The 24,355-nt window shown below is 34.4% G+C and overlaps 1 protein-coding gene across 1 annotated transcript; it reads left to right on the top strand.

Annotated features, from left to right (window-relative positions):
* The first annotated feature begins 4,717 nt into the window (after nt 1–4,717).
* Nucleotides 4,718–23,720, top strand: LOC115886560. The gene is made up of 5 exons (XM_030905786.1): nt 4,718–4,889; nt 8,743–8,894; nt 9,062–9,257; nt 9,327–9,797; nt 23,590–23,720. Exons 1-5 carry the CDS (start codon nt 4,718–4,720, stop codon nt 23,718–23,720), a joined length of 1,122 nt encoding a protein of 373 aa, XP_030761646.1.
* The last annotated feature ends 635 nt before the right edge of the window (nt 23,721–24,355 follow it).

Here is a 24,355-nt window from a genome sequence, read left to right as displayed (position 1 = left end):
TGTATAAAATCGTAGGTATCAAAAGGAGACAGGCTTTTAAAGCCTGTCTCCAAATCAGATATTTTGATGCGGTAGTTTCGCTACTACATAATAGAGGGCGATAAATTTAAAAGAAAACAGTTTTCTACAAACGAAATTTAAAAGAAATTTATGCAGTGTTGCCATTGTGTAATTCATATTGTAATACTTCCTTATAAAGCCTACCTTCAAATTTGCTACATCATTTAAACATATTAAAATAGATCAGAGCACTTTTTTCAAACGTTTAGGTATTTAACTTGCCATGTTAGTTGGAGTTAAATCTTACGAGCTGAATTACAATCACTTTGTGACGTTTGATTGTAATTGAATCCTGAATTTTGATTGTAATTCGGCGACAATATAATAAGTATTGTTCTACTATTATGATACCACTTCCTGACGTTCGATTGTGTTCATACCGTATGATCGGGAATAAACGGCGTTAGCGATAGCTATGAAATGGAAATCGCTGTCATTTTATATTTAAATTTTTATGGGAAATGTCATCGATCGTCATTTTCGGTATCATACGGTATTTGATATATACTTGCTTATTTTTCATGACATTGCAATATTATGGTACCATGAATGATACGTAATATAGTACCATATTACGATACATGGCGTTCGATTGGGCTTAAACTTGGTATACTAAGTATCTGCAGTGGCATTGTAATATTATGGTACCATGGAGTCATGGAGCATATAAAGTGGTATCTTCTATAGTACCATATTATGATACTAGTTCCTGACGTTCAATTGGGCTCATATTTGATATATACTTGCTTATTTTTAATGACATTGATTGTATGGTACCGTGAAGCATATCAAGAGGTCAAGAGGTACCATAATAGTACCATATACGATACCATTTCCTGGCGTTCGATTGGACTTATACTTGGTATAGTAAGTATCTTCGGTGACATTATAATATGATACAAATAAAGTGGTACCTTAATATAGTACCTTAATATAGTACGATACCACTTCCTGACGTTCGATTGGGCACATATTTGATTATACTTGCGTATTTTTGATAACATTGCAATATTATGGCACCATGAAGTATATCAAGAGGTACCATAATGTAGTACCATATTACGATACCATTTCCTGGCGTTCGATTGGGCTTAAACTTTGTATGCTACGTATGTTCGGTGACACTGTAATATGATGACATGGTATAATTATGGTATAATGCATATAAAGTTGTACCTTCTATAGTACCATATTATGATACCACTTCCTGACGTTCGATTGGGCTCATATTTGATTATACTTGCGTATTTTTGATGACATTGCAATATTATGGCACCATGAAGTATATCAAGAGGTACCATAATGTAGTACCATATTACGATACCATTTCCTGGCGTTCGATTGGGCTTAAACTTTGTATGCTACGTATGTTCGGTGACACTGTAATATGATGACATGGTATAATTATGGTATAATGCATATAAAGTGGTACCTTCTATAGTACCATACTATTATATAATAATATTACTACTACGGTACTACGGATCTTTAGTTCTCTTGGGCACAAATTTGGTATACTTCGTTTCTTCATAAAGATTTTTTTAATTAATAATTTGAATTTATTTTACGAATTTTAATTTATTGTACGATGTCATGACAGCAACTTTTATGCCGAACTAATATATTATTAATTGTACCTGTGTAACTTTTTAAAATCTACCTAAATCTATATAAATAAGGTGAGAAACAGAAGAAATTTGTTATTATAGTATTTTTTTAGTCAATTAATAGTTTTTGTTAATTATTATTATTAAACGTATATTTCATTACTAACGTTTTAGCATTAATAAATATCACTATCAACCACCCTGTATATTATTAATTTTGAAGGTAATTAAAGTTATTTTCTTAGTTATTTTATTAGTTAACATAATAAAGTAGTGTATATTAAAAATGTATTTTGTGAGGATATGTTTTCTAATAATATACTTCTTAAAACTATTTTAAAAGCCTAACGAATAATTATTATAAGTGTATCTGACAAGAAGCGAAGAATAGAAAGATATTATTATACACCAGAAAAAGAATGGGATGCTAATTAAAGTCTTTTTAAATCTGGCAACTGTGCATATTTAGCCGAGCTTCAAGGACGTCGGCGTGACGTCGATCCAAAACCGAAAGTTGAAAATTTCCAATTATATTCTGATTATGATATTGTCGCGCCATCTAGTATTTTATTTGTGCAATTTTAGCTCTTTCATTTCGAGTATTTTTCTGTTGCGTAGCACTAGATATTCTGTGCTAGTAGGCTTTGGACCCCTTATTGATGATATGCCCTTAATGGAACTCGAAAACATATATTTCCAGCAAGACGACGCGACGGACGCCGAATATGTCCATGGTTGGCAACAATGAATTTAAAAATCGCGCCCTCGATTATGTAACTAAAAGTTTAATTGATATGAAATATACACTGGATGGTAATACATTTGCGCTAAAAGGAAATTTTTGCAGTGCTCTGCGTATTCATTTCGAAGATTGCTACCTAATCTGCCCTCTAACGAAACTAAACCAAAACTAAAAAAAGCCAGGAAGAGAGATTTTAAATCCCTCATTTCTGCAGTTATTACGTCGGTGTCAGGCGAGAGCGCAGTAAATCTTTCGTTTTTATTTTTTAATTACAAAATGCTTTTAGTCCCGCACCACGCAGACACACAACGATCCGTTTAATCTATGTGGATTTGATTCGCGTTCCCTTTAAAGAGGAATCTCGTGCGCTAATATCGTTTGTTTTCCTACATGCTCCTCGCCTAATATTTGCTTTATTCGAGCTTATTTCATGCACCGACGAAAAATATGGAAGATAATGCGCTAATTTTCGGGAAAACTTTATGGCTAAAAGTAACGCGAAACGTATATTTTTGCGATGTAACTGTGATGTCTTAGCAAGGCTTGGTAGAAATTTTTAGGCAGCTATTTGTTATAAAAAAATTCGGTCCAAGTATGAGCTCTTAATTTTAACAGGAAGCTCCTCCGCTTTTCTGTTTTCTATTTTTTCCTTATTATTTGAAAGAAAACCTCATATCTCGGCGTCTACTATTTGGAAAAAATATCTCGTCTCTTTTGTTTGTGCGAAATTGAATTCTCTATAAAAAAGGTTGTGAAACCGAATAGCGTCATGCAGTATTTACGCGTACCTTACCATGGTTACGATATGCGCGAGTCAATTTTTAACGCAACACCCGCTAATAACGTTACCGCCTGACGTAATTTGCGGATCAATTACACCAAGCGTTATTTCTAAGTAACGTTTAAAAATTGCTTAAATGGGCATGTGCTGGTATTTGACTTCTATGTATTTGACAACCGGGGCCGGCCGGTGAGATCTTTTATTTTAGGTTATGTTTGAATTGTTTTGAATTATTACTTTAGTTTTATTAGGTAATAATAATAACTATAAATGAAGAGAGTTAATAGCACCTCACGTAAAGGAAATAACACCTGGACTTATTAGCGTCCATGCAGGCTATTCGGTTTAGAGATATCTCTCTCTATGACGCTGTTTATTGTTATTTTACGCGAATTTATTTTTACGCACAGGAAATTTTACTCGTTTGCACATCGTCATAAAAAACAATTTTCATACCACGGATTAGGGACAAGATTTTTATCTGTATACTTATAGGATACCTAATCTGTGAAAATGAAAAAAACCAGGAAAATCTAAAGATCAACCTCAGAATTATCGACCCATAGCCCTTCTTAGTTGTAGCTATAAGCTCCTAGAACGACTTATTTTCAATAGAATAAAGGATAGTATCATAGACCATATTCCAGTTGAACAGGCAGGTTTCATTCCTAAACGCAGTTGCTGTGACCAAGTCCTAGCACTTACATCTCACATTGAAGGAAATTTCCAACTTAAGCTTAAAACCTCCATAGCTATTGTCCATTTAACAGCCGCTTACGACACAGTCTGGAGAGATGGTATGGTTTATAAATTACTTAAAGCACTTACTGGTCAAACTATAGCTCGAGTTACCAACAACATGCTAACTAACCGATATATCCAAGTATTTCAGGGAGAGAGCACAAGTAAACCTAAAAAACTTAACAACGGCTTACCCCAAGGCTCCGTTCTCGCCCCTCTCTTATTCAACTTATACATCTCTGACTTACCAGATACGCAATCTAGAAAATTTTGTTTTACGAGACGATATAGCCATAGCAACGGAATATGAATCGCTATATCAAACCCAAGAAACGCTTACAAAGGATCTCGCATCCTTGAATGCCTATTTTATAAAATGGAGACTTCAACCCAATGCAAATAAGACAGAAGTGGCTACCTTCCATCTTAATAACAAGCTGGCGAATACTGAAATAAGCGTCCAGTTTGGTAGCACCACTCTGAGTAATAACAAATATCCAAAATATCTGGGGATTACTCTAGACCGTACACTCTCATTTCGAAGAGAACACCTAGAAAATGTTGCTGGTAAAATCAGAACACGAAACAACATTATACAAAAACTTTGTGGTACTTCTTGGGGTGCAAAAGCAACAACACTTCGAATCTCCGCCCTATTCAGTGTGGCAGAGTATTGTGCACCCGTGTGGTTGAACAGCCACCACACAAATCTCGTAGACAGACAGCTGAACAACACCAGTGATTACAGGGACAATCAGATGCACACCTAGTTACTGGCTTCCAGTTATGAGTAACATCCTACCTCCAAATCTACGCAGAAACGAGGCTCTTCTTAGAGAATTTGATAAAATAATAGCTACCCCAAGGCTACCGGTTCATGGAACACTTCCTGCTTTACAGGTGAATAGACTTAAGTCGAGGAATCCACCTTTGCGAACAGCTGAACAACTAAAAAGCAGTAACTACAATTCTCGGGAACAGTGGCTTCAGTTATGGAGAGAAATGGCCGATGCTCGCCTATACTCCTGGTTCGAAAATAACTATTGCCAGACACCGGGTACCGATCTAAACCGGAAAACATGGTCAACTTTGAATAGGATACGCTCTGACCATGGAAGATGTGCGGATTCCCTTTATGAGTGGGAAAATACTTTCCCCAGAATGTGATTGCGGATCCTCTCACCAAACCATCCATCACATAACTAGAGTGTGCAACCTACGCGCTTATGGTGAAGACTGGAGGGACTTTCTGGAGGCTTCTCCATCAGCTTTGGAATGGATAGGGCATCTAGATGTTAATATATAGTGTTCGTAAATACGTTTTTTATGTTGTCTTTTTATATTGTACTTGTTTTTTTTATATTTACATTGTAATGTTTTCATTTACATTGTAGTTTATTTTATGTCTATGTTTAAGTGTCTGGTTTTCTTGCATGTATATGAGCCATACGATGAATAATGAATGAATAACCTAATTTGTGCTATTACTAAGACTTCGCTGTCCGTCCGTCCGTCTGTCACAAAGGTCTATCTATGAACCGGACGCGTGGTTTAAAGCGTTAGGACTTTACGCTGCTATGACGTTGGAGCCGTAGTAAGGCAGGTTCGAATTCTAGTTAAGGCGACTTTTTTTAATGTTTTTTTTTTAATTTTTACATATTTTTACATATTTATTTTTACTTTTTACATATTTATTATTGATTAATACAATTTTTAGTAATGTGTTTCTTAATTTTTTTAAATTACTTATACGCGCATTCAAAATTTCAGCTAAATCGGAAAAAAGTTTATAATAATATAGTGCCTAATGTTGTATAGATAATGAATGGTACGGAACCCTTCGTGCGCGAGTCCGACTCGCACTTGACCAATTTTTTTTAACTTAAGAATCTCTTTTTTTAAATAGATTTATAATATTAAATAGTCATTCTATACATTTAAAGACCCCCATTCACAAAACTAAAACCTTCTGTTGTCCGAAACGAAACAATAACATTAAACTTTCTAACGTAAACATCGCAAATTGTCCAACAACAACAATCTCCCGTTCTATTAATCCCCTTAATATCCTGCCAGTTCAGGACGGGGCGCTCAGACAAGTTCGGAAAGGTCAGCAACGTCAGCTTCCCGGTTTACTGACCGCCTAGTTTCATGTCGAATGATTAGTTTGGCAAGTCCTAAGCCCCTTAGAAGTTTGCATCGCCTCGAGACCTTCCGCTAAAAACCTATCCTATCGGAAAGTTAGGTTAGATTCGACGTACGGGGGAAATAAGGATTTGCGTCGGTTGGGTGACGCAAATTGAGTCAAGTTTCTGTGAACATGTCAGTCAAATTAATGAAAAAAAAGCCGTGTAATATGTAGAACAAAGAGTGTAGGTACAGAAATAACATTTCAATTCCATCATTAGTTTAAGGCTACTATACTTGTTTTCACCTAAAACTTCCCAATATGGCGGACTTCAGTATGGGAGGCTTAAAAAACGAAAATCTCTAGACTGGAATCGACTGTAGTTCAAATCGTTCAAATTGATAATCTGTGGTAAATCTAATTGAGCTCTGGCACTTGGCTGACTGACGTTTACGGTTCCTTTTTCTAAATATTTTCATTAGTTTTTGAGTTTTTATTCACTAATTCTACTTGATTTTGTTCTTTTATTTAACCTGCAGCCTGCAGTACTAATTATATACTTATAAATAATTTTTTCACCGGTCAAGAACTGAGGAATAGGCTGGAAGATATTAAAAAAATGTGTAAAACGCTTAAAAACGTATTAGGAAACATTGACTCGTCCACAAATTCGTGAAAATAAATTAGTCCAGATGTTTGTAAAAAGGTCTCTAATTATTTTGAGAAGTTTCCTCGTATCAGTAATTTTCAGGTTCAAGATGTATATGATAATAAATAGATTAAAACTTATATTAATTTCAGGATACAGCGCGGGCATTACAGATTGTTGTAAATTAGTTTTAAAATATAAAGAAGGTTTAAAACAGGTTTAAAAGTTGAGCTAGTAGAGAAGACCTAAATAAGGTAATGTTGGTAATGGGATTAATGACACAAATAACTCATTTTGAGTGAAATTAAAAAAAACTTTTTTTTTGCCGATCCTAATAGCCTACCATACCTATTGGTATGGTCGGCTAAAAATTGAGATATGATTAAAAATAAGATGTCGACTATAATTATATGACAGACATAGGCAGTCTTCTTCGCAATCATTGGCAGTCGCTTGGCAGTAACATGACATTTTGGCAGTACATTTACATTTTTTAAGCAAGACACCATTGAAGACATTATTTACTTATTCTCATTTTTGTTGCTTGAGAATGGATGTAATGCACTTCTAATCTAATACATACAGGATGTCGCATAAAAATTATTATTTTATATGAATAACTATGAGATCAGATCAAATGCAGGATCGAACAAGCAAGATCTACTTTTCTGAGACTGCGAGGATTTCTCACAGATAGGAACTTGAACTTCGGCCTTAGATACAGAATTGCGAAATGCTAAGTCTGGTCCGTTTTGTTATATGGTGTGGAAGCATGGACACTGAAGGTAGCAACAATAAACCGAATTGAAGCCTTCGAAATGTGGACCCTACGACGAATGCTAAGAGTGCCCTGGGTCGACCATGTGAGGAATGAATATATTCTCAGAAGAGCTGGTCTAGAAGAACGTGAACTCGAAATCATCAAGAGGAAAATAGCCTATTTGGTACACATACTACGAGGAGAACGCTATCACTTTCAGCGTCTGATTCTCCAGGGTAAAATAGAGGGGGCCAAAAAAGGGGAATAGGCTGAAGGAAGCTATCCTGGCTGTTCGTCATTGGACAGGCATACAGGACTTCCAAGCACTCCAAGTCGCTGCAGTTAATAGAACCATATGACGAGGAAGAAAAAGATGAACGCCTACGCAGGAATCTGCACGGCACCTTAAGAAGAAGAACTATGAGATTTGTCATCCTGTGCGATTTTTGGTAATACAAAATAAACTACATAAACCTTATAGCTTGCTTTCTGTTTAATTGACATTCTGTCTCAAAAATAAAATAGTTAGTCTGTTACAAGAGGGACAAAATAAAACCCTTTACCTGCTCGTGTACTTAATTTGCTTTCATTAATTTATAACCTTTATTTCGACTCGAAAATCCGAAATGTCTAAGATATTCCCTTAATGCTTTTTTGTTTAGTACTAATCTTAAACCACTCTGCCATCATCACGTTCTTGCAACAATTTAATCTTATTTCGAGCATCTCCTGTTTTAATTAAGAAACATTGTAGTGAGTATTTTATTTCGCACACAAACGACTTTCTTCACTGGCGTGTGTGAGCTCCCTAATTCAATTATTGTGTTTTTCGTCTAGCTAGAAATACTTTCCCTGAACCACAAAAAGGGTAAAAATAAACTACAAGCACCTTTTTAAGGTAAATTGTTCGTGAAGTTTTTACGTGTGTGTATTTTGTTGATGCTTTTCTCAAGAATTCATTTAAAAGTGTGTTCTACATTTTTGCAACAACTGATTTTTTACTCGTTAAACCGTCAAATCAATCATCAAAGTTCTAATCATAACCTAAATCAAAGTTCTCTGTCGATATTTCTGCTCAATTTTGTGCGATTTAATAATAATAAATTCAAAAGTAGTATATATACAGGGTGGTCCGAACTATATATTCCGGAAACTTCGGCAGCATATTCTGCAGATAAAAGAGCGCCACCTACATATTTTTTAACTGCTTTGAAGAGTAATAACTTTTCGTCCGTGCCTGTATAAAACTACTGAGTAAAAAAATATTCATTTAGGACGTTTTTTACGTAAAAAGAGTCCCATCCCCAGAGTTAACCTATGGTACATACTGGAACAACTTAATGTGAATGACTGTCTCATAAATTTAATTAAGTTGCTGTACAACAACAACACAGCTCGTGTTAAGAGCGGTAACAAACTGTCTGAGGTAATTTTTACAACTAAAGGGCCTTCGACAGGGATGTCCTCTGTCGCCTCTTTTATTTAATCTGTATTTGGAAGTGGATCTTAGGGACTGGAAGAAGAGGTGTGGGGGGATTGGGCGTCCCTGTAGGAGATGACTGTTTGGTTACATTGAATTTTGCCGATGACTAGGTGGCCATAGCTCAAGATGATTTCAACCTTGAATTCATGATGAGCAGGTTAAATACGGCATACACGGAATGGGGCCTTACTGTGAACATTGATAAAACGGAATACCTAGTGACCAATTCAGATGATAAATTTGACATTTTTATTACTGACAATGCAAAGCTTAGACAGGTTGAATGGTTTAAATATTTGGGGGCACGTATAACCAGAAAGGGACTGGACAAAACAGAAGTATCTGCTAGAATAGAGTAAGGGCAGAAGATTATAGGAGCACTGAATGGCATCTGGTGGGACAGAAACATAAGACCAAACACAAAACTACATATTGGAAGAGCCGTAGTGGAGTCCGTAGTAACTTATGGGTGTGAAGTTTGGACCTTAAAAGCTGAACAAAAACTAGCTTTGAATGCACTCGAAATGTACTGTTTGAAATGCAGTGCGAGAGTAACTAAACTGGACAGAGTTAGGAACGTGGAAATCAGAGCCAAAATGGATGCCACACAGACAATAGTGGATAGAGTCGAACAGAGGGGCCTTAAGTGGTTTGGACACTTGCTACGCATGGAACACCAAAGATGGTCCTACCGTATATACAGATGGTCACCTCCTGGAAAAAGGAAAAGAGGACGGCCTAGAAGATCCTGGAATGAGGCCATCAGAAAAGTAATGGAGGACCGTAACTTGGAAGAGGAAGATGTTCTTGATCGTAACAGGTGGCGGTTAGGCGTGGGGATGCGACGTTAGTTGCGACAACCCTGGAGTATATATATTTAATAGCCAAAACGAATACATAGATTTTCGCGACAGTTCTCGTTTAAAATTTATTTTTTAAGTAAAATAATGGATGTTTACGAAGTTCGTGAAAAAATTCAAATTGTAAAATGGTATTTCCAAAATAGATCTTATCGGGATATACAAACAATTTTTCCACAAACTTTTGTAAACAGGCCAATTCCATTTTTACCTACTGTATCAAGAGTTATTAATAATTTTGAAACACATGGGTGCGTGTTCCCACAAAAACACAAGAAGCCTGATGTGTTGATTAATGAAGAACAGGAGTTAAAGCAAGTGTTCATTTGTGCTACCGCGGATCAAAATCCCACGTTTTCAAGTAATCAAATGGCTGAGGTGGTTGTCCTGCCCACAATGCCCGTATGGTTCAAGAATATTTGAACAATACTTTTCCCAACCGTTTAATTAGTGGATATGGAACTATTTTGTGGCCCGCTAGATCACCAGATCTTTCTCCCAATGATTTATTTTTGTGGGGTTATGTAAAATCCAAAGTGTATGGTCATAATAGGGCTACTAATCTGGATGAGCTTCAAGTAAAAATACGAGAGGCTTTCCAAACTATTAGCCCTAATATGTTAGCCAATGTCAGACGGGGATTTTACGACCGCCTAGGCTTCTGTCTAGCACAAGAAGATGGTCTTTTTGAACACTTGTTATAACTTTTTTTTATTTAGAGTAATATTTTAGTTTTTTTTGGGTTTAGAGAATTTATTTATTTTTAGTTTTGGCTTGTAAACACACTCAAATAATAAATATTTAAGTATTTTCATTTTAAATGTTACCTTAAATACTCGGCATTCCTCGCGTCGTATTCCTAGTCTGTCACGACCGACCCGTCCAAGCACAACTGCAACTGCGTACTGCCTGACCAGCCGACTGTACTCTGTTTTTTTTCTCAGGTAAGATTTCGACAGACGATGACAGAAGAAAAGCAGATGACGTCCCATACCAATCTATTTATTTTACTAAAAAAAGTTTCTAATAATTTTTAAGGTATCTGTGGATGGGTTTAAATATAAATCCGTCATGCGTCGTGTCTTGTTGTTTTTAACTAGTTTTATTGGTTTATTTAAAAAATGACAGATCGTATTTCAATTTTATTGGTTTGACGGAACGATGAACGACAAACGGACGCCGATGCGTATGAACTCGCCTTTAGATTTTTGTCATTTTTGACGCTTGTCAAAGTCTTGCAAAATTATAGGTTATAATTTTGTGTCAACTTTTGTTAAATAACCTGCGTTTTGGAAGATGATGCATTTTGATTCGTATTATTACGTGTGTTTTGTGTCTTTTGAAGTCAAGTGGAGGAAAAATCGAGTGAAAATTAACTGTAGACCCAGAGCACAGTTTATGGTTAATACTCGCTGCCCAGGCAGAAAGTCATATACACCAATGAAGTTGCCATCGACAAAGTTTGTATACCATCTCGTCGTAGATAAGTGCATCTCGTATATGGTAGAAGGATCAAACTAAACACATACTAAAAACTGGAGTAGCTGTAAAATATCGACATCACACGATAGGTAAATAATGGATTTTAGTACTGCAGAAAAATAATGTCAAAAGGTACTGGTTTAAAAAAATTAAGATTAAAGTTAATTAATCAACCTTTAAGGTATAAAATTTGGTAGTGTTGTTATTAATAAAATAGTTTGTTTTATTTGCCTATGTTGTTTTATTTATTCACTCCAGTGGAATATTACAAATTTGTATTTGTACATAAGTTATATTGATAAATATAATCATAAATGCGGGTAGTTTCAAAAAGCTTGAAAGTAAAAAATAGTTCTTTTTATATTTTTTGGTATGTAGTGTCTTGTTCTTGTTTGTTTTGTATTAACACATACCGTTTTCATTAAATAAAATAACTCGATTACATTTGTTCAGTTTTATACAGTTTTTTTCACAATATTTTGAAATAATCACTTGTCATCTTGTCAATCAAATTTTAAATATTTCCTGCTATGCGTTCAAGTTGTACCAACTTATTTCTTTGTAAAATAAAATAAACTACTTTGAAATTAAAATGACAGACACATCTATCACTGTTAAGGATCTTCTCGTTGGACAGACTATAGCCGGCAGTGAATCTCGAGTACGAACGCAAAACGGGTAAACGTAAATTCGTCCGGCAACTTGCTATGTTACTAGTAACCTGGTCTTCTCTGTATACACTATAGATACAAAATAAAATGAGCAAAAGACTTACAATGAAAACAGAATCACGCAAATGTCAATAATAGCCCTCATGGCACAAAATAAAACTTGGAATTTACAAACACACTAAAAGATAATAGAAAATAATAAAAAGAATCTCACCAGTCTGCGAAAAACAAACCGACCGATCTTTTGACCTGATTCCATCGACTTTCCACATTTTCCACTGGCATCAAAACGGGGAAAAAGGCGCTTTGGGAGGCCGGAAAATGCCGAAAAGCGTCGGAAAAGTTCTGAATAGTCGTTGACAGGTCGAGACAGCAGTAGAGAAGAGAGTTTTTAGAGGGCGGGGAAAATTGCTAACAGTTTATTGATAAACTGACAACAGGGGAACATGTGGAAATGGATAAAGGAAATACGGGGTTGGCTAGGCTTCTATAGGATATGTTTTCTTCTCGGGGGATTAAAGTTTGAAACTTTTATTTTTGTTAAAACATTAACTGAAATACTTTGGATAAAAAACTTTGGTAATTATTTGAAAATTTCCCGAAATTATACGATGTTTGCAGATATTACATGCCACAAAATTGCGACAGCGCTACGGTTGTAAATGTTACAGCCTTTTAATTTCACATGCAAATAACTTTTACGCGACCTAAACATGTTCGGTACAAGCGTAACCTACTCTCTGATAAATAAATATTAGATTTAGTTGGCTGTTGTAGCATTTCAAAAATGGGGGGAGTACATTTTGCATATGGGATATTCCCTAGAAGACGTGAAATAACAGAGTTCTGTGTTTTAATTTGAATAAAATCATTTAGTAAACATTTAATTAAAAAGTCGTATATGCCTACTACATTTTCATGAAGGTATTTCATGTACGTATTTTTATTTTTATTAAATCTCTGAAAATACAAGTATTACATCCTTATTAGACACAGTGGCACTTGTGTATTAACGTCTTGATCTTAATCAAATAACACTCAGATGCATAAAAAACGCAACGGAGGTCAAATTTAAAGTTGTTATATTTTTGTTATTTTTAGCCCTATTTTCATTAATTTTTTAGCAAGCTGTATACTAAGGGCTGGTAAAGGTTAGTCTTGGGTCGAGATTTCCGTATGTAAGAAGAGTGCAATGCGTTTATAATGTACTGAACAAAGAGAGGACAGTAAACACGTTGCCAAACGTATGAAATAAACCGAGAAACTGTGCACATCGCTAAGACACGTGGAAGGGGATATAGCAGATTTGTCGTAGTTGACCGGTCGACCCAATCAATACCTCGGTCAGTACTTAAAGTTCTAGGGAAAGGTGTACGTCATGCGTCAGCTTCACGATTTAATTACGTCTCGTGATACTTGATTTGTTGATTTATTAACGAGTCGTTGTAATTTTCCCTATAGCTTGAATTTTTTTAAGTGCAAGCTAGAAACACTTGAATTTTTGGTAAAAATAAGTGGAACTGAGTGGGTGTTCGATAGTGGTCGCGCTATTAGAACTGAATTTAAAAATCGATATCTTGAAATCTATTAGAAATAATAGATTGTAGTTTTTTCAAGAACTTTGTTAATATTTCTGCTGTATTTGCTTTGTAGACAGTATGTGAAAATCTTTATCAATAAAAAAATTACACGATTGCTGAAAATTGTTATGCTCTAAAAGTAAATGGATGGATTGTTTACAATTTTTGAATGGAAAAAAACAACCTTATCGAATTTTTCTTATGTAAACATATTGTAAAATATCCGATCTTGAAAATAAAAAAAAAGTTTCAATATCTAAAGTGGTTCTTGAGTTATGGCCTGTTATGTGTCAAAAAGTTGAGTTTTTAAATTATCGCGATTACTGACGTTTTCTCGTTATAAAAAAAATGACACCCTAACGATATCCTTATAATTCCATTTCAGATGCCCAGAAACATCACAAACCTAATGGTTTTATCTAGTTATCTCTTGAAAAAAATGTCTTTTAAAAATAAGCGGTTTGCAATCGTGATTTTACTTTACTTGATAGGGAAAGGCGTATCGGCAACGCCGCAACAGCACACCGTCGCGCGTCGCGTCGTTCGGTCGCATTTCTCTCACTCCGACTTAATAAAATCCCTATGCGATTTACTTCCACACATGTAAATGCCGACCCAAAAGTAACAGTTGCCAGCACGGTATAATTATATCAACTTTAATTCGTAAACTCAGCTTTTTATAAACTTAAGTATTTGGCATATTATACAGGGTTAATCGAGGGGGTGTTTTTTTTCCTTAACTTTAAAACATCCTTTGCAATAATTTCGTTTGTAAATTTTCCTAAAATATAATTTTACGGTCAGAACCATGTCTCCTGAGCATTTTGTTTTTTGGATCATGTCAATACATGCCTTGGTTAATTTTTAAGAGCGAAATGAACTTCAACAATTTGTAGTTTTTCAATTATCATTTCTTTTTGAAGTGATTTCTCTAAGGCTTTCGACTGTGTAAATCATAATATCTTAATTAACAAATTGCAAAACTATGGATTCAGGGGAGTGCCGCTCGAATGGCTTAAGTCGTATCTTGGCAACAGAAGGCAGCTTGTGAGGATTGATACGTCTATGTCTTCTTGTAAGCCTATAGAATGTGGTGTCCCTTCAGGTTCAGTACTTGACCCTATTTTATTTCTCTGGTGTTTATTAACGACATTGCAAATTCAGAGATATTATTAGCGGTAAAATCTAGTGATGGGCAAAACTGTTATTTTAGATAACAGTTGAAACTGTTATAAAGTTATTTATAAAAACAGCTTAAAATAACAGCTTTCTAAAATAACAGGTTTCTTTATTTTACTGCTAAATATCTGAGTATGAGGCGGTCACCGCCAGGCGTATTAACGCAGTTGCAAGTTTGCAACAATGACGTGCTCGGTGGTAATATTTCCAGGGTGTCAAACATTTCTAAATATCGATTGTTATCTAAAATACTCTCTAAAAAACGGTGGTTACAAATAAGCGCTGTTTACAAATTGCGATATAAAAAGCCAAAATTCCGCCACTCGTCTATACCTTATACATTCCGATCTCATCTACGCCCTGCCCTCGATCCGCGTAGATCCTGAATTTATAGCAGTGTACAGATGCATCTTACTGACGGGCGAGAAGCTCTTAGTTATGATTTTTTTACCATTTGCGGTCAAAAATAACAATATAAGAAAATGTGTAGTATATTCTTCATAAGTAAACCAACTACACCAGAGTTCGAATTTATTTTACACTTAAACTAGCGTGTACCCGCGACTTCGTTCGTATCGAATTAATAATTTCTAATGGTGATGATAAAGCAAAACAAGAATTTCCATTAACATACAGACTGGATAAAATTTTCTCACATGTGCCAAAAATAACCTTTAAACGTCGAGCAGTTTAAACAGAATCGGGGTTAATCAATTACTCAGCTTTTTAAAACACCCTGTATGATTTTTGAAAAAATGTCAACATATGTAAAAAACAAAATAAATTATGCGTGTCCAGGCGTTTTCCCGAAAGACTAACCGTTTTTTAAATAACAAATATTGTAATATTTGAGGGGCGTTTTCACCCTGTTGGAATTTGAGATTCGAGAAACCCCTCCTTATCGAACCTCAACCCCACAGTCATTCCGTTTGCCAAAAATCAGCTTTAAACGTCAAGCAGTTTAAGCAGAATAGTGATTACTCAATAGTCATATTTTATGAAATACCCTGTATATATTTTTTAAAAATCTGAATATATGTAAAACAAGATAATAAAATATACGTGTTTTAAGAGTTTTTCCGAAAAACTCACCGGTTTTTAAATAAAAAATATTCTAATATTTGAGGGTAGTTTCACCCCCTTAGAATTCGAGTTTCAAAAAATCCCTTCTTATCGAACCTCTACACCCTAAAGTCAATCCGTTTTCCAAAAATCAGCTTTTTACGTCAAGGGCTTTAAGCAGGATCGTGATTAATCAATGACCAGATTTTTCAAACACTGTGCATACATTTTTAAAAATTTAAAATATTATTCTGAAAATTTTTCAGAATAAATAAATACCTCAAATATTGAAACTTAAAGAGTAAGTACTGAAAGATACAGCGCTATAATATTCTGACCTCCGCCCGTTATGCTGCTCGTAACAGGTTGAAAAACAATGTACTATCTAAAATAACTGATGCGTTATTCTCCAAACTGTTTCGAACCTCCATCGACAATCGACCGATGCAGCAGCGTTCCTTTCCCACTCCGATTATCTCGACCAAGCCCTGATATGCTCGTAACAGGTTGAAAAACAACGTATCTTAAATGACTGCTTTCCAACCCGTTGCGAGCCTCCATCGACAATCGACCGATGCAGCAGCTTTCCTTTCCCACTCCCTGTTATCTCGACCGCCAGGCGTTATGCCCGCAACTGTTTCAAAAAACCTGCTTCTTTTTATATCCTATTATTTTTAAGCGGGTCTCGACCGAAAGCTACGTTCGCCGAAGCGCATTCCCTACTCCGTTGTCTGTTGTCTCGCCGCCTGTATCGATGGTTGACGAAATAACATGTTTCCATCCATACTAGTTGTTTTTTGGAATTGCTTCGAGCAGCATAGAATTTCGTGACGGTGCAGAGCGCCGACTTCGTTTTACGTTTTACGAGCGGCCGATCTCTACCTGTCGTTATTTTATATCTGTTATTTTTAGAAGTAGTAACGGCTGCGTTATGTTATTTTTATTTCTGGTGTTTATTAACGACATTGCAAATCTAGACATTAGCGGTAAAATCTGCCTCTTTGCGGACGATACTAGTTTCACTTGAAGCGGCCGAGATGTTACGGCACTATATAATACTATATCCAGTGACTACACCATTAAATATTGGTGCGATTCTAATCTCCTATGCCTCAACCTTCAAAAAACTAAAGTTTTGTCATATAAAAGTACTATACAACCTTTTGTACTTAATAACACCACTATTGACGTCGTGGACTCTGTGAGATTCTTAGGACTTGTTGTAGACAACTGGTTAAAATGGAACTGGCACATCGAAGCCTTATCAAAGAAACTAAGCTCTGCCTGTTTTGCGCTAAGATCAGTTTCTAAAAAACTCATCAACCTCTAGAATGGTCTATTATGCCCTTTTTAAGTCGCATCTTCGTTATGCCCTTCCATTCCGGGGTACTTGCTGCGAGACAAAATTTGATCGTATTTTCAAACTTCAAAAAAGAACAGTTCGATAGTTATTGGGACTAAACAGTAGAACTCACTGCCAGAATTTCTTTAAAAATTTCAAAATACTGACTCTTCCTTCCTTATTCATTTTTGAATCCGTTTGCTTAATCCGCAAGCACATATTCTCCATTCCGGAAAGGCCTTCTCACAACTATCCACTTAGGAATGCGGAGCACGATATTTATCTGCCAACCCCGAGCTCAGAACTAGTTAAGGACTCAATACTGTACAATGCCAAGAAAATGTACAATCATTTGCCTTCGAATATCAAGTCACTTTCATTCTTTCCCGCATTTCGCAAAGCTCTGATATCATACTTACTGGAGAGAGCCCTCTATGCAGTAAACGACTTTTTTGTTCATGTTTAATTATGAACAATTTTGAATTTTAAAATTTTGATCATCTCACACACTGGTTAAAGGTCTAGTATTTAACATTTAATATTTTACAACTCTTGATTTTATGATATATAACATGATTTTATCCATTTACAGTTTTCCTTTTGTAAAATTTTCTAGATACGCCTGTGTTCTGCAATGTCCATATATGTTTTATTTGTAATTTTATGACGTAATTTTTTTTTTTTGAATTGATTTGTATTGTATGACATTTTTTGTATTATTTGTATATTTGTTTTTGTGCTTTTTTTGTTTTGCTTTGTCGATGAAGCTGTTTTGGCTTTTTGTACAATAAAGCGTTGTAAAAAATAAAAAAGAAGTTATTTTTCAATATGATCAGGTGGCTTTGGTGATTATTGTGAAATATATACTATTTTAAACTGTCACCATGTTCGACGTTTGGAAAACTTTGGGCAGGAGGGTTAGAGGTCGCGAAGCGGTACCAGCTTCATTAAATGAACTTTGCTTGGTTCTTAAAGAAGAATAGGAAACATAACTCAATATGATATATGCAGCCTCAATGACAGTATGAACTGACCTACAGGCAGTTATAGCAGCCAAGGGAAGTAAAATGCAAAGTATTGGAGTATTTTTTACATTTTTTTTCTGTTTGGATACTTGAGTATTACAGATGTTTTCTTTAATATCGTTAGTTCTGTTATCGTTATAAATATTTATTAATACCTGGGCTGTATCGTTAGTCTTTAAAGTTGTTTTTTAAACTTGGTATAGAGTATCCAATGCAGCATTACGACAATAGTCACCAAAAGTTAGGGTAAAAAACCCTCGATTAACCCTGTATAATTTGTTCCAAATTTAATTCAATACCACAGTTGTGTATTTACATACTAAGGCCTTGCAGCTTTTTCTTTGATTACACTTTTAAGTTATATCCTATGCTTTTTTTAAATAAAAGCTGCATCTGGACGTTTTGAGACTTCAACAAAATTAAAAATCTTTGAAGTTGTGAGACTTTTTTATGGGATTTTTTTATAACAGTAAGACAAAAATGCTATAGGATGAATTTTTATGAAAATTAATGTAAAAAAGATGGATAAAATCGTGTTTTAAAAACGTAACTTGTAGTTATTTTTTATACAAGACGATAAAGTGGTATTTTATCGTCGACCGAAAAGAGTAATTCACGATCGCGAGTGAATTAATTTCGGGAAACGATAATGCAATTTTATCGCCGTGTATAAAACAATATTTTTTTCCATAGCGAGTTACATTTTAAAAAATATTCAGAAATTATTATTTCAAAGAATTTATTACGAGTAGAAAAAATATTGTGCTGGGCTGGCGTTGGTTTCTATGTAATTTGACGAATAAATAAAGCTGTCTCTTTAGTTGTCAGTTTTTGAGCATAGACAAACAAATAATCAAGAGACTGACAAATCTCATGGTAAAGAGTGGGACCGCCTTCCCGTAGTGCAACTCAGAATAACAATTTTGAAACCAATTAGCAGGACCATGGCAAGACGTACGTCTTTATTGCTACCTTTCTTTATTATGTGTGCTTTATATGAAAAAGAAAGAGATAGGTATAAAACGTATCGGAAGACATTATCGCATATTCTGGCTGGTAGAAAATTTAAATTAGCCATTATTAGTAGTATTCTTTCATTCTGAAATTGAAAATTTTCACTTAAACTGATTTATTCCCTATACCACGTAAAGGGAACGTGGTGTAGGGAATAAATCAGTTTAAGTGAAAATTTGCAGTTTCTTTCATAACGAAAGAATACTACTATTATAAGGGAAATTATAAAAATAAGCAAAAATTGTACTGTTTTATAAACATATTTTTTATTTATACATAAAAATAAATAAACTTTTTATAATATAATAACAAAAAATAACAGTATTTATTCCACCCACTTACCAATTTTAAATGCAGAAGAACTGACTGTTGCAGAGTTGCAGGAAACGATCGGCCATTTTTTTTAAAGGGCATTAAAAATCTCATTTTCGAAAAAACTGCCTAATTGCAGTAACAAAGTGGTCGCAAAGAAGCAAAGAAGACTTTACGAGAATCATGATCCTGAACCATTTTCAAGTCTACTATATAAACTACCTACCCAAAAAATGAAAAAAATTAATTGTATTAATTTGTTATGTTAAGAGAGGTTCGAAATATTTTTGACACTACTACTTCTACTTTTTTCTTAATAAGATGATAAATAACTACTTACTTTTATTTTACCGGGTGTCTTTAACATATCTATCAGAGAAAGGGGGCACCAATACATATAGAAAATAGATGATACTGGCTCCTGCAGCAAATAAAATAACAAATAGTATAACCTAAAATTATAAGTAACAAAATATAAATACCTATATGGAACAAAGGAATTTGTTCCCTATCCATATTCATAAGTCAATAAAATGGAGAGTTTAGAAAAAAGGTAAATCACCAAAAGAAAAATTAACAAACATGACGAATTGTCATGATGTTGTCATCTTGGTTGTCATGATGACGAAAACGAAAGGCGATTATTCTAATTTATATTTAGAAATTACGTTTTATATGACTGCTTCTTTCTCTCTTGTTATATTAGAATGAGATAGTGGGCCCAATAGACGCAATGCGCAGATCAACATAAATAGAACGAAATTTTGCGTTCTGAGTTGCGCTACGGGAACGTTGTCCCTCTCTTTGCCATTTAATTTGCCAGTCTCTTTTTATTTGTTTGTCTATGGTTTTGAGTCAATATTTTTTAATTTTCTTTTGTGTCGATTGCTGATTGAATTGGAGCCAGAAATGGCTCAAAACGAAATAAGTAAATTACCAACAGATATTCAGGCTGACGCGACAAACGCTATATCCAAACTGCTTCCATTTAAATCCCGAATAACTTATGAAATGGAATACAACATTTTTCAAAAATGGAAGCAATTAAAAAACGTGCGAGAAGAAGTAAAGCTTTTAACCTATCCTCGCTGTTAAAGTATCATTTAATCTGCCCTTGCGTTTAAAGTACTATTTTATCTACTATTTTTGATAGATATAAGGCAATTTTAACAGTAGCTATGGAAAAAATATTTGTACCGGCATATTATGAAGCTCAGGAAATCTCACTAAAATTAATGAAATATTTTTCAAATTTTTTTTCAAAACATATTGCTCTGGAACAATCTATACGCTGTCTTACCGTTAGTCGTAAGAAACTTGGATTTTGTTTTCTTTATTTATAGCGGGCAGATTTAATAAAAATCTGGAACATATACGGGGAAGATAGATTCACCTGGCTTATGTTTATATTAGAAGCATAAAATCCAGCCATCGGCTTTATACCAACGTTTTCGATATTAAAATTTCTGAAGCTGATATTTCACTGGAATTTTTCTATGAAGGAAAATGCGACGTATATAGAGGTACAATGGTACAAAAAGACGTACTATATTCTCATGGATATGGCAGAAAAAACATTTTATTGTCCATAAATTTCTTATGAAAGAATTTTTTTAATTCAAATTCGATAGGCAAATAAGTAAGGTAAGCCTGTAAAAATACTTTTATTATACAAATAGAAATATCAATTATTTTGGTATTTATTCGCAAAAACGTTAACATTTTTGGTCCAAAATTGTTCAAATTTGGCATGTGTATTTACCATACATAAATCTTTAAAAAATATATTTACGACTTTGCTGTTAAATCAATAGCCAATATTTGAACAGTTCAAAATTTACATGGGATTTTCTAAGTTTCCAATGACAATGCACCACCCGGTATATAAAACAACCACGAAAACATTTGATATGAAAAGCGGAAAATTTTACAAAGAAAATCCCAAAAAAGAACAATTCAAGACACATCTGAAATCAGTGTTCTTACTAGCCACAGTCACCATCATCAATCTTCCCAAACATGTCACGATTGAAATGCATCTTTACTTAAAAACCTGACGCATACAAATGAGCGCTTTCTACCACTAAAATCGACAGATTCCAAAAAAAAAACTTTTTAGAAGTAATTAAGAAACATTTCACCGAAAAAAAATGCTATATCTTTTAAAATGTTAATCTTTTAAAATGTTAATTAAACTTAAAAAATGTTTACGGTTTAGGATGCACTATCTCAAATAATAATTATTATCATATGCAATTAGATATATATGTCAGGTCAAGAATAACGTTATAATTTTAATTATGTTATGTAGTTAGTATTTTTATCTGTCACTGATGATTCATTAAAGGAATGAAACATTTCGCAATAATTTTTGAGGAGATATAATTCTTTTGAATCATTTTTTTATCTCCCTTATTTTGTTAAACAAAAATTATGGTTTATTAATTGACGTTTTATTAACTCTGTGTCGTTAAAATTACTTTGTTTTAGTTAATTACCTTTCTAATATTATAATTGTGCCATACGATCGAAAAAAAAAGGCTTCAAAGACGCCTGGGGAATGGTAATTGATGATAATTTTAGAGAGGTCAAGCCCTAGATGTCATTACTTGGTGGACTCTTCTTTTTTTTTTTAATGGCGCTTACTACCAGTTGTCCTTAAGAAAGTTGTAATTGATTTTATCTATCAGCCACTACTTATACAGACATTACTCACATGTATACCTTCATACTAAGGGCTGGCAAAGGTTAATCTTGGGTCGGGATTTCCATAGTACAATGGCGTTTATAATGTACTGAACAAAGAGAGGACAGTAAACACGTTGCCAAACGTGTGAAATAAACCGAGAAACTGTGCACATCGCTAAGAGACGTGGAAGGGGATATAGCAGATTTGTCGCAGTTGACCGGTCGACCCAATTAGAAGTGTCTAGTTCTAGCAGTCAACTATTAAGCTTGACCAATCAGGTTGGTTAGCGTGGTTATTTGGAGTGTGTTAATTCATTTGTGTTTGTCAAAAACTCTAACGTGATAGGTCGGGCTTAACAGTTGCCTGCTAAGGCTAGACACAAATACCCAATTAATACCTCTGTCAGTACTTAAAGTTCTAGGGAGAGGTGTACATCATGCGTTCAGTTTCGCGATTTAATTACGTCTCGTGATATTTAACTTGTTAATTTATTAACGAGTCGTTGTAATTTTCTCTGTAGCTTGAATTTTTTTAAGTGCAAGCTAGAAACACTTACATTTTTGGTAAAAATAAGTGGAATTCAGTGGGTGTTCGATAGTGGTCGCGCTATTAGAACTCTGAATTCAAAAATCGATATCTCGAAATCTATTAGAAATAATAGATTGTAGTTTTTTCAGGAACTTTGTTAATATTTCTGCTGTATTTTTTTTTGTAGACAGTATGTGAAAATGTTTATCAATAAAAACATTACACGATTGCTGAAAATTGCTATGCTCTAAAAGTAAATGGATGGATTGTTTACAATTTTTGAATGGAAAAAACAACCTTATCGAATTTTTTCTTATGTAAACTCTTATTGTAAAACATCCGATCTTGAAAATAAAAAAAAAGTTTCAATATCTAAAGTGGTTCTTGAGTCATGACCTGTGATGTGTTAAAAAGTTGAGTTTATAAATTATCGCGATTACTGACGTTTTCTCGTTATAAAAAATATGACACCCTAACGATATCCTTATAATTCCATTCCAGATGCTCAGAAATATCTAATGATTTTATCTAGTTATCTCTTGAAAAAAAAGTCTTTTAAAAATAAGCGGTTTGCGATCGTGATTTTACTTTACTTGATAGGGAAAGGCGTACCGGCAACGCCGCAACAGCACACCGTCGCATTTCTCTCACTCCGACTTATAAGATCCCTATGCGATTTACTTCGACACATGTAAATGCCGACCTAAAAGTAACAGTTGCCAGCACGGTATAAAATAAATAATAACGCACGCGTGAGTTTTTGAAGTTATAACAAACTAGTGTGTTATAACTTCAAATCCACACCATTTTATAGAAATTATTAAGCTTTACTCATAAATTACTAATTCAATTATTTGTTTAAATTAACATTAAATGAAAATTATTTTTTTTTAGATTCAGAAATTGTAAAACCTTGTATGCCTCCAGATGCTGTCCCTCCACTGCTTGAAATAGGCTCTGTCATTACAACGGCTCGTTCTGGAACACTTACAGCACCTTTTTCGCAATCTCTATTTTATTGTTGATGGACTCTTCAATATATCCTTCCGCAACCGTTGCAGATCTCCATCCTCCGTGTCTTTTTAACGTTGTTATGTTCACTCCTGCATTTGGGTACGAACATAGTGCAGGCATGTTTCTGCTTTCCGGCAACCAGCGCCGTCTCTGGGGACCTATTCTTGACCACATATCGCTCACATCTCGCATCTCCGAAAAAGCCATATAACAATACACGTGATGCGTAACTTTGCGTATATGCCGTGTATTGTTATATGGCTTTTTCGGAGATGCGAGCAGGGTTCGGAAGTAGTTAATTAAGAGGAAATTTACCTGATTAACTAACCTAACCTAACCTAACCATATCCAAACGCCGCTCCCGCCGCGCCGGCGCCGCACATAGGGGTATTTGGTCTATAAACCTGGCCAAAAGTGAAATATTTTTATTTTCATTTTTTATCTTAACTGAATACAAATCTATAAATACTAAATGTAAGCGCGTTTATTAGTTTTTTTTTAAGTTGTTAGTTGACTATCAAATAAATAATATATTTCAATTATAAGTATGAATTATCTTGAGTGTATTCTGAATATTTCTAAGATTATAAAATAGTGGAATTGTTTATAGTGCTTTTTTGCAAATTGTTTATAATAACTGTCATGA

This window comes from Sitophilus oryzae, unplaced genomic scaffold (genome assembly GCF_002938485.1).
Source record: "Sitophilus oryzae breed Bouriz unplaced genomic scaffold, Soryzae_2.0 scaffold_1145_pilon_pilon, whole genome shotgun sequence".
NCBI classification, from domain to species: Eukaryota; Metazoa; Arthropoda; class Insecta; order Coleoptera; family Curculionidae; genus Sitophilus; species Sitophilus oryzae.
Note: the sequence above shows the minus strand (reverse complement) of the source record. Positions and strands in the feature narration are given on the sequence as shown.

Coding starts and splice junctions, on each gene's coding strand:
- LOC115886560 (XM_030905786.1), top strand. CDS start 4,718: ATGAGTAACATCCTACCTCCAAATCTACGCAGAAACGAGGCTCTTCTT. Junction 4,890..8,742: donor AGCTGAACAACTAAAAAGCA/GTAACTACAATT, acceptor ATATTCATTTAG/GACGTTTTTTACGTAAAAAG. Junction 9,258..9,326: donor GTTTAAATATTTGGGGGCAC/GTATAACCAGAA, acceptor AGAAGATTATAG/GAGCACTGAATGGCATCTGG.